We start from the raw sequence: 10,653 nt of genomic DNA on the forward strand, positions 1-10,653 counted from the left end.
TTTTTTTATGTTTTGAATTCTTACTTGCAGCAAATGAATGCACTGCAACGAGAAAAATAGTTCTAATACTATGAAAAACTACTCAATATTAGTGAAATATGATTAATTTGTTTCTTGATTCAGGTTGGCTTATCTTAAAATAGAGCCGAATCAATATTAAATCCAGGCAAAAAAACCTTAAAACAGACCTTTTTCCTACTCCTTGGCTTCTACTGAAATCACAACCAGGACAAGAGTGATATGCCAACATTTATTTCTCTCATGAGAACAAAATCCTTTTTTTTAAACAAAATAGGGCTGCTGCACAATCCCTAAAAGTCTAAATCAACCCTTTAAAAGGCCTAAACACAGAAAAAAAATTACAGTTTTGGCCTTAAACTTTTGTGACAGTCACATAGTCTCACAATGTTATAAATAATGGCATTACTGACTTAAAACTTTACATGCCTCAGGTAAAGTGTCACTAAGAAAAAAAAACAACAACTTTCATTTGTAAAGCATCTTAAGTAAAGCCGTTTCTCAGGACATTGCTAGGCAAATTAGGAACAAAGTTGTACAAACGTACTACAAAACTAAACAAACTGCAAATGACCTGATAAAATCCTGCTTGGTATTCACCTATTTTTCAAAGAACGACTTCCACTCAGCTATTGCTTTCTTATATGCACTAGTGGCATCTTGATCATGGATGGCATCAGTGATTACCTCAGTTTGTATGACAGAGAGGACCGTTGCAACACATTTTGGGTATGTTAAGTGCAAGGTGTAGTAATATGCCATCAACACCAACATTCCTTCCCAGAAATCCTCCAAGGGGAGAGTGGTCACTGGTATGTTTCCTACAGCAACAATGCTGGTTGTTCCATCAAAAAGCAGCACTGGGGAGGAGAGAGGCCGCTTCTCCAGGTATAGCATTGCATCTTCACCTGGCTAGAAGAAGCACAAAAAAAGGACAAATTCTTCAAGATTTTAAATGAAAGGGTTGCTGTGCATCCAAACAGCTTAAGACACAAATAGCAATATCAAGAGTTTAGAATGCTCCAACTGATTTACTGTTGGAATAGAAGAAATAAATATAAAATATCTGACTTACATAAATATGAAATTTTGGAAATGTATTAATTCTGAGCATGAATTTTCTCTAATTTGCAGCATTTTTATCATGTCTATTTGTGCTTTTTTTCTCATTTGTTTTTTTAAAACAATTTCTTTTAACTTTGTTACATATTCTAGTTTTTGAAGGCCTTTTTAAATATATCATTTTACTGCTTCTACTTGTATCCTAACTGCAATGTGCTTTTGCTCTGTGCTGCCTCTCTGGAGTAGGTTTTGAATAACAATTAAGAAATCCTGAATAAGGAGTAATTTAATCCCTGCTGAATTGAACTTCGACCTACTCTTATTAAGCAGGAAAAGCAAAATAATAATATTAATAATAACAATACAAGTAAATGGAGTACAAGTTACAGTGGCTGGTATTGCAGCTGTTCTCACCTTGAGGATATGAAGGAGAGCCTCACTGGCACTTCCCAGCCGCTTTGGTGGTGTAGTTTTTGAAGGAAAAAGAGATGGAAGTGCATTGAAGAGAGTGACAGTAAAATCCACTGTGAACAGAGAAAAGTATCTCAACAAAGCAATCCGAACATATCTGATGTGTGGATTTAATGTATGAAAAGGCCACTTACCTCCACGTACATCCAAGGGGAGAGGAGGTTTCAGGACCTTCTTCCAAATGCCATAGAACTGCACTTTCGAACAAAACTCTGCCCATCGACCCTTCATTTGATCTATGTATTTGCAGTTGGAGCCACCAATGATGCGACGCAGTTCATCCATCGCCTATGACAAAGTTGTGCTCAGTTAGTCAAGAACTAACTAAACCTATCCAGAGAAAGCAAAGAATTTAACTGAAGGTAGTTGAACTTACATTTTGTATGTCTTTGAAGCACGGGTATGCTTCAAATATTTTTCTGGGCCTGTCTTCTTCCCTTGTAATATCTGCGTCAATAAAAGTTCGTCTGGCCTCAAACTCCAGGTCCAAAATTTGAGCAACGTCACTTTGGTTGGGTTTTGCATTGGGTTTCCTGTACATGTTGCTCAAGGTTTTGTAATGTCTTGCCTGCATCTTCAGGCTGTCATGGTCTGCTAGGGAAAGCAAAGAGCAATTGTAAGACATGGTGTAACTAGACTTCACAAAATTCAGATTTTTCTAATCAGTCATTTCTAGTTGCATGGTTGTTTTTAAGTATAATATTTCTGAGAATTAATGTTTAGGTTAAATATGTTTGAGTAATGAACTGACCCTATATGTCCTGATCATTTCCCTTTGTGTCCTTTTCTTATAATGATCATGGATTTATGTTAATTGTTAGTTTGAACAGAATCAAATATTAAAACGACAGTTTAAGATGCCCGTGAATAAAACTGTGGTGAAAATAAGGTAAAGGTTGTTTACTGTGTATATCGTTCACATCAGTGTGAACAGTGATTATGAGCTGATGGATAAAAATATTTTAGGTAATTTGATCTATGACAGAAACACTGTGATAAGGCATGATAGATGTGACCAGCATGAGGATTTACATGTGTAAATAATCAGCACTGAGTAACACCCATTACAACACAAAGTGTTAAAATACTTACTATGGCTAACTGGCAAACTGGAATGAGGGATCTATCATATGTTGATTTTACACACCAACTCGAGTTAATGCCAAACCACTATGATTTATGGAATAAACACTTAGAACGGGGTTCATTGCTGCAACCATATTTTGGAAAGAGCTGTAAGAGGAACCACAGTCAGACAGAGGTAGATAAGGGTGATGGTGGACTTACCAACAACATCATCTGGAGGTGCAGTTGAAGGACCTATATCAGCCCTGGGTGCAGAGCATGAGGCTGACTTGGATAATAGTGGTAAAGCCAGGGTAGTATTGTTTGACGTAGTTGGTACAGTGGAGGGTAGCGGCAATTGGGATTCTTTCTCTGAGGAAAAAACAGAAGATGAACAGAATGTAATAACAGGGAATAGCTAGAAAGTTAAGGAAAATACTCAACACTGTATAAATCTTGTGATGCACTCTGAACAGAAAACTGAGGGCAGGTGGTCTCTTTGAAGTTTTAGATGTCCAAAAGTCATTAGTACAGCAGACCAAAGTACACACCTGCATTTGAGTTATCCTCACTGAGGTCATCATTGCTCTCAAGAAGTATGGTATAGTCACTTGAACCACTTGCTTCACCACTTAGGTCACCTTCAGTCCCGTTGTCTGTGTCATCTGAGCTGAAAAGAGTCTTCCTGGGCCTGCCTCGTTGTGGCATGGAGCCCTGCCTCTTCCTTGGAGACTTCATATTTTGGAGTCGTTTGTACAGTTTGGTGTAGATGGTCAGCTGTGGTAAAATAATATATATTTGTACATTCTTTTTTTTATCTCGCTCAATTTTAGATATTGTAGTGAGTAAAGAATGACTTACGTATGGCATGTGTGTGTCAGCATCACGTAACATGGGGTAATAGTCGACAATCTTCTGCGACATTGCTCTCATTTCGAGTTTGGAGGGGTATGTTACTTCTTTCCCCATGGGACTAGCACGGAGGATTGCAACCATGCTGGTGACGGTGTTCCTTACAAGTCTGCAACATAGCTCCTTCGACATCCTACAGTCCTTTTCCTTTCCACTGTGGAGCAATGCAAAGTACTGACTGCGCACCATGTCCAACTCTGAATCTGTATACACCACATACTCTGGTGGGTCTGGCATTTTCATTTTTTTGTCAGCAGTGTAGGAAATGGGAGTGGAAGTTTGAGGCTGACATTGTGACACATCAAAGCCTAAGGGGTTACTCTCGCTTCGATGGAAAGTGTTGGCATCTTGGTCAGTACTCTTAAACTATAACAGTTGTGGGATATAAACAAAAATACACAATTAGGCAAATTAATGCTAGACAATATGGACAGTAATCATCTTCTTAGTGGTATAATGTGTATTTACCTTTTGGCTGATAAAATCCCAAATCTTCTTTCTACGGAAGAAATTTTCATGGCCCGGAAAAAGATCCTTTAGGTCATCCCGGGTAAAGCTCCTCAAAGTTTCCTCATCAATATTCGCAGCTGTAAAAGAGAAAAACAACTTCAAAAGTGATATTTATTTCTCTTTTCCTGGGCGTGGCTTATTACATATTGAGGTCATTTTTTTTGTCAATAAATGTATTTTAGCAATAAGTAATATTAACAGGATAAAATGTCAAACTTAAAACAGTTTATCAAATATTTGGGAATGCAATAAAACTATTTTTGGCTGTCTTCAAGAATGATGTTCCAAGTCTATTTTGGCAAAGACAGCTCAAGGCTATAATGTGGATAAAGTTCAGAGTAGAGTGCAATCCTAGCTCCAAGTTTCAGAAATGATGCTAACAGATGCTAAGGCTGCTTAGCTAACGTACCAAAATAACTGAAAAATAAGACTTACCCTGCAACACAGACAGTATGGCATCGTCAAACTTGTCCATGCCGTGACAGCAGTTCTCTAGTTCGGTTCCAAAGCCTCCACTCACAGTACCTGGAAATATCCTACGGCTTAAATAAGAACATTTAGCTAAAGTTAACACATTAGCTAGATTGCTAACTAGCAGCCCTCACAAAACACGACTTTATCTTAATAACACCGTTGTACCATAGTATTTTTCAAATCAACTTAATGTTACCAACCTTAAATTACTGTTCACTTTGTTTAGATAAATAATTTTGATCTTCCTAACGGTCCTGATGGTTAACAAAGCAGGGGAAAAGAGTTTGTCCCGCGTGAAAGTAACGTCACGACAGGAACTGAGAATGCGCATGCAGAAAATTATTTATAATTAATTTTTTTTAAGTAAAAAAAAAGAAAATAAAAATATAAATTCAGTCTTAAACACTTATTGCCTAAAAATAAATATAACTGATGTAATTTAAACCTGAAAAATTGGATAATTAAGGATGCATATATTTTTAAAATTGCCTACCTTTCCCATGGTCCCACACTCTCATCTGTGGCCTTCAGTGGAGAGCGGTAAAGTAAAGCTGCATTGCTACTGCGCGAAAACAGTTCACCATGGCGCTCTGGAGATGTATGATCTGTTTTATCTTTGTTTCTTTAACTCTGAAGGTGCTCCTTAGCCACATAAATGCAGCTCATGGTTGAAGGCAGGATTTTTGGGTTTACTGTGGAATAGATGGCTGTGAACAAGATTTCAGAGTTTTTAACTCATTCTTTCGCCACATTAAACGGACGCACCCTCTGTATTTGACGAATGGAAGCCCACCAAGAGGATGGAGGATCCCCCCAACATCCCACTCTTTAGGATCGGAAAATTTTGGTGTTTCAGTCTTTGCCAACTGTAGTACTGCAACAACAACCAGCACCGTGGAAATATCAACTGGTGGATCTTGGCCTGAAGTGCAGGAGCCTCAGGTTGTTGACAGCCCGAGCGCGGTAAGTGTTAAACTAAATAAAATGTAGTGTGGCTTCTGATGACAAATTTAGCTATGTCTAACTCCTCGTATTTGGTCCTATATTACTTTTAATCATTTTCTCCATTTTTAATCAAGAGAAATTTAACGAGATCTCGCGATATTATACCGCTAGATATTGTTCTTCAAACTGTTACAAGCGATTTCCACCATGGTTGGATTTTAAATCACAATTTCATCCTGCAGGATGAAATGAAAAACAAATAAACAGAATAGCAGTTCAGTGTAGATAGTACAGGCTATGCTGCAGCCGGAGAAGGCACACACTCTGCGGCTGGCATGTCTCCTGGTGAAGTTTGCATCAAAGACACTCAGCGCGTTTAAATCGTTCAATGTGACAGCAATTTGGGTATCTCGTAGGAATTACAGTTTCAGGTAAGACACAGAGTATTTGGAAGCACTGTAAAAAAATCTGTTGGCTAGAAATACTGCCAAAACATGGATAAGAATGATTTTTTTGAAAATTAAATAAATTAATAAATGCATACAATAAAATATATCCATATACTAATACTAACATAAATTCTAAGTGCAAATCTAAATTACGTGATTTAAAAATACATAAATAATTTAATAAATACAACAAACATGTAAAGAAACTAATATCTAAGTGCGAACAAAAATTCATTATTTAAAAAGATAAAATCTCATTCTCATGAATCCAATCCCTAGCCTCATCAAAACAATGGACAACCCCTTTTTTATTGTTTCTTTGTCTTTGATTTCTTTTCCATTTTTTTTCTTTATTCCAAAGAATGAATATTATATTATCTTATATTATATTGAATATTCACAACTGTAACACTAATCACTGTCATGCACTTTGTTTTTTAATGGACCAATCATTAGGTGTAACTGATTATACCTGTTATGTAAGAATTTCTATAATTGGCCAGGAGTTTGGACTAACTTTGTTTTTCTGCTCTAAAGGAAGAAGCTGTTGCTAAAACATCCTTTACCAGACACGATATTACCAGATCTGCTGCAGCTTTTGCTATCAGTGTTCAAGAACAGTGCCACTTATCACAGGTATGTTATAGTCTTAATGGATCAATACATTACATAAGGCAATCAATGTCTTACTTGTTCATAATGGAATTCAGAATTTTTTTTTTAATATAAATGCAGAATAAGTTACTTTTGTTTCAAATGTTTTCACAGAGAACGGTCAAACATATCATCTCAGGAGTGCAACAGTATCAGGCTGTTCTTTTGGATACGCTCAAGGAAAGAATGAAGACAGTGTTTGAAGATAATGCCGAGGGAACCACTCAGCTTCAAGATGAGGCTTTGGCTACATTTGATAAATTCATGGATCCTTTCTCCACCATTGCATATGGACAGTGTAGAGCCATAGGGGAAATGTTCTGTCCAGTCAACGCCGAGGAAGTAGTAGTATCCCAGAAGATATGTTGGGTAAAGCAAGGTCTTTCAAGGGTCATGTCCTTAAGGAACAAAAGTTTTTACTATGTACCATTAATTGAAAGTCTAAAGCAGTTAATGACTAATGAGAGAATCTTTACCATGTTGAACACTGCACCACAAAGAAGCAGAGAGGGATTCTTCTATGATTTTAGAGACGGGTCCCTCTTTACATCTCACCCCTTGTTTTCTCAGAGGCCAAATGCATTGCAATTAATACTGTACACAGATGAAATTGAAATATGTAACCCCTTAGGGTCCCATGCTTCTGCAAACAAATTGGTCATGTTTTATTATACTTTAGGAAATATTGATCCAAAATTTAGGTCAAAGTTAGCTGCAATACGACTTCTTGCTATTGCTAAAGCAAGTGACATTTCTCAGTGGGGTATTGATGTTGTACTGAAAAGAATACTTCAAGATCTATCACTGCTTTACAATGGTGTAAGGATTGAAATGTCAAATGGTGAAATTGAATTGTTTGGTGCTGTTATAGCCATTTGCGGAGACACGCTAGCCCAGCATGAGATTGCTGGCTTTAAAGAAGGGATTGGTTTTGCTTATAGCAAATGTAGACACTGTGAATGCAACTTTGATGATATGCAAAGTGTTTTTGAGGAGAAGAAGTTTGTTCAAAGAACTCTGGAGAAACATATCAGGCAGTGTTTTGAAATAGATAAAGCAAGCACAGATTTATTGAAAGCGTCCCTCAAAACTACTTATGGAATTAATAGAAGAAGCAGACTAGTTGATGTTCCTGCATTTGACCTGATCAAACAAACTCCACAGGACATAATGCATGTTATTTTTGAAGGTGTTGCATCAATGGAAGTTAAATTTGTATTAAAACACCTAATTCTCTCAGGACAATTGGAATTAGACAAGTTTAATTCAGACATTCAAAATTTTCCTTACTCACCTCTTGAAATACGGGATAAACCATGTCCTATTAGCTTTGGCACTTTAGCGGCTAACGACAACAAATTGAAACAGTCTTGTGGACAGATGCTAATTCTTTTAAAAATATTACTTTTTCTTTTGTATGGTGTGGAGAGTGAGTATGTTGTATTTATTAGAAAGTTAATTATGATAGTTCAAATAGTTCTTGCTCCCATTATTTCTTTACAAACTGTATTGCAACTGAGAAATATGATTGAAGAACACCTGTATCAGTTCAAGCAACTTTTTCCCGAAGCCAATATAATACCTAAGCAACATTATATGTTGCATCTTCCCAGTCAAATCTTATCCCTTGGACCTTTAATAAGGAGTATGTGCATGCGCTTTGAGGCAAAGCACTCCTATTTTAAACAGTGGGCTTCTAAGTTAAATTTTAAAAATGTTTGTAAATCCCTAGCAAACCACAATCAATTTCTTGAGTGTTGTCAAAATGAAATAGGCACTGAACATCCTATTTTTGCGAAAGAAAAGGAATCCGGGCCAGTATCAGCTGTTAAAAATAATGAATATGTTAGGAAAAAAATTAAAGAATTTTTTGGAATAGATGTCATGCAGTCTGTTGTCTCAGTGAAATGGTATGTTCTAAATGGCAATAAATACATTGCTGGGAAGTCCATGATTATTGCAGATGTGGATGGCACTTTCCCTGTGTTTGGACTGATAAAGGATATCTTTTTGATTGACTCATCTTTTATTGCTTTTGAGTACCAATGCTATGAAACTTTGAATTTAAATGAAGACTTATTGGCATATGAAGTAACTGTGCCCATTGTTGCTCAAGCTACAGAATTAGCCCATGAGCTCATTGATTACACTTCATACTTTTCTATTAGTTTTAAGGACAGTGTGTTTGTTCCAATCAAATACAGTCTTTCTGATATTATTTCCCATAGAAATCACCCTTAAGATTAGGGTTGCACCAAGTATTGGCTTAGTGTAGTTTGTGATGATATAAGTTGACAGTCATTAAATGTTCCCTAAACCAATGTCAATGTTGTACCACATAATGCTGGCATGCTGGGACAAACAGCTGTCTTTGAAATGTGATTTGTATCATAAATTGTGGTTAATTTTTTTCCCTTATATGTACAACTTTGAAGTCAGACATGATTTTGAATAAATAATATTTTCAACAGATGCCTTGTGTGAATTTCCTAAATCAAGCAAATTGAGTTTGTCACTCTATCTTGAAACAAGTGATATTTTGAGAGACATCTGGTGAGAGACCTAATGTAGGCTATTTTAAGAGTTATTCTTCCCATTTCTGGATTTCTGTACTAATATAGACACAATTATATGGTTATTCTCGATTTAAGTTTATTATCTAAAATCCAGACTTAGAAACAAGTAAATCTTTTTTAAAACAAGGCAAATAATCTGGCCTGTCTAAAAATAAGATTTTAAATCATGGCAAGCACCAGATAATTTGCAGTGCAGTGTTTTGTGTTGTTTTCACTTTAAATTTGTAAAAGGAAAAAGCTGAAAATTTAAATATTTAAAAGTTGAAATGTGAATAGTTGATTTTTGTATTATATGATTTATTTATTACATTTTATGTGGAGTGAATAAATAAAAGTATATTTACGGTGGCCCCTAGAGACAAAGCACATACAAACTTCAAATCACATACGAACACTGAAGCATGTACAAACTCCAAAACACGTAAAAACTCCGAAGCACATAAAAACTCAAAACACGTACAAAAGACAACAGAAGTGCTCCAGGATGCTGGACGCAGTGTTGAGCTTTTGTTATCTTGTGGCTACACAAGCCAGCAAGTACCAACGACCGGATTTGGTGTGTGGTAATAACAGGTAAATGAACTTTTTTTTAAATTATTTGAATATATATGAGTGCCTGTGTATAAATACACAAACAATACACACATGTTTTCAATTGTGTAATTTAAGTGATCTAGTAGCTCTGCTTTGGAAGTTCAGTTCATGCTAGAAATGTGTTTTGGAGTTTGTATGTTTTGTCTCTAGGGGCTACTGCATATGTTTATATATAAACATACATAAATAAAACCACTTTTTTTTACGTTAGTAATTCCTTTTGTGCATAATTTTATATTATTGTTAATAATAAATTAATTAAAGCAACAAAACAACCTGAAGAGCCGGTTTGGAGCCGAAAGAGCCGACTCTTTTTAGTGATCTCTAAAAAGAGACGGAAATCCCATCACTAGTGGTGGTACAACCAGTGTATTTTCTCTGGACCATCCACTTCTAGTTTGCTTCTCTCACATTGGATTTTCTTTTATTCTTGGTGGACTTTCTCAATTTGTCTTCACAACTCTGCTGATGCCTCATCAAATAAAAATAAAAATATCTGTTTATCTTAAGCACACAATCATATGGGACCCACGGTTTCCCAGCAGAATATTGCCCAAAGCATCACACTGCAACCACCAGCTAGTCTTCTTCCCCTAATGCATCGAAGTGCAAGGTGTTCCCCAGGTAGGTGATGTACACGCATGCAAATGTGTGCATGGTTTATCAGACATGGCCGCTTTCTTTCATTTCTCCATGGTCCAGGTTTGATGTTCACGTGGCCATTGTTCATGCTTCCAGCACTGACAGGGCTCAGCATGAGCACCCGGACTGATCTGAGGCTGTACAGCCACATACTGTTGGATCAGACCTCACAGACCTTCACTCCCAGCATGCATCAGTGAGCCTTGGCTGCCCATGACCCTGTCATTGGTTCATCACTGCGCCTTCCTTGAACTGTTCCTTCCTTGAACTGTCCCTTTCTT

General features: G+C 36.6%; 2 protein-coding genes across 6 annotated transcripts; one reads left to right on the plus strand and one right to left on the minus strand.

Annotated features, from left to right (window-relative positions):
* Positions 1-236: 236 nt before the first annotated feature.
* On the minus strand, positions 237-5,781 carry LOC146717164 (uncharacterized). 5 transcript variants are annotated; one of them, XM_085472478.1, is made up of 10 exons: positions 4,713-5,781; positions 4,474-4,580; positions 3,997-4,115; positions 3,478-3,894; positions 3,168-3,393; positions 2,839-2,988; positions 1,928-2,142; positions 1,686-1,839; positions 1,495-1,604; positions 237-930 (listed from the first exon to the last, which is right to left on the minus strand). In XM_085472478.1, exons 1-10 carry the CDS (start codon positions 4,841-4,843, stop codon positions 619-621), a joined length of 1,941 nt encoding a protein of 646 aa, XP_085328604.1. In that variant the 5' UTR covers positions 4,844-5,781; the 3' UTR covers positions 237-618. The 5 variants fall into 5 exon arrangements, with proteins under 5 accessions (XP_085328604.1, XP_085328613.1, XP_085328625.1 ...); XM_085472487.1 differs by having other exon boundaries at positions 1,928-2,145; positions 4,474-4,563; positions 5,006-5,780; XM_085472499.1 differs by having other exon boundaries at positions 1,928-2,145; positions 5,006-5,780.
* Positions 5,095-9,032, plus strand: LOC146717165 (uncharacterized). The gene is made up of 4 exons (XM_085466966.1): positions 5,095-5,148; positions 5,191-5,475; positions 6,444-6,542; positions 6,675-9,032. Exons 1-4 carry the CDS (start codon positions 5,095-5,097, stop codon positions 8,799-8,801), a joined length of 2,565 nt encoding a protein of 854 aa, XP_085323092.1. The 3' UTR covers positions 8,802-9,032.
* Positions 9,033-10,653: the final 1,621 nt, after the last annotated feature.

This window comes from Copadichromis virginalis, linkage group LG2 (genome assembly GCF_057382275.1).
Source record: "Copadichromis virginalis isolate Kocher_CV1m ecotype Utaka linkage group LG2, C_Virginalis_male_GT1.1, whole genome shotgun sequence".
Classification (NCBI taxonomy): domain Eukaryota; kingdom Metazoa; phylum Chordata; class Actinopteri; order Cichliformes; family Cichlidae; genus Copadichromis; species Copadichromis virginalis.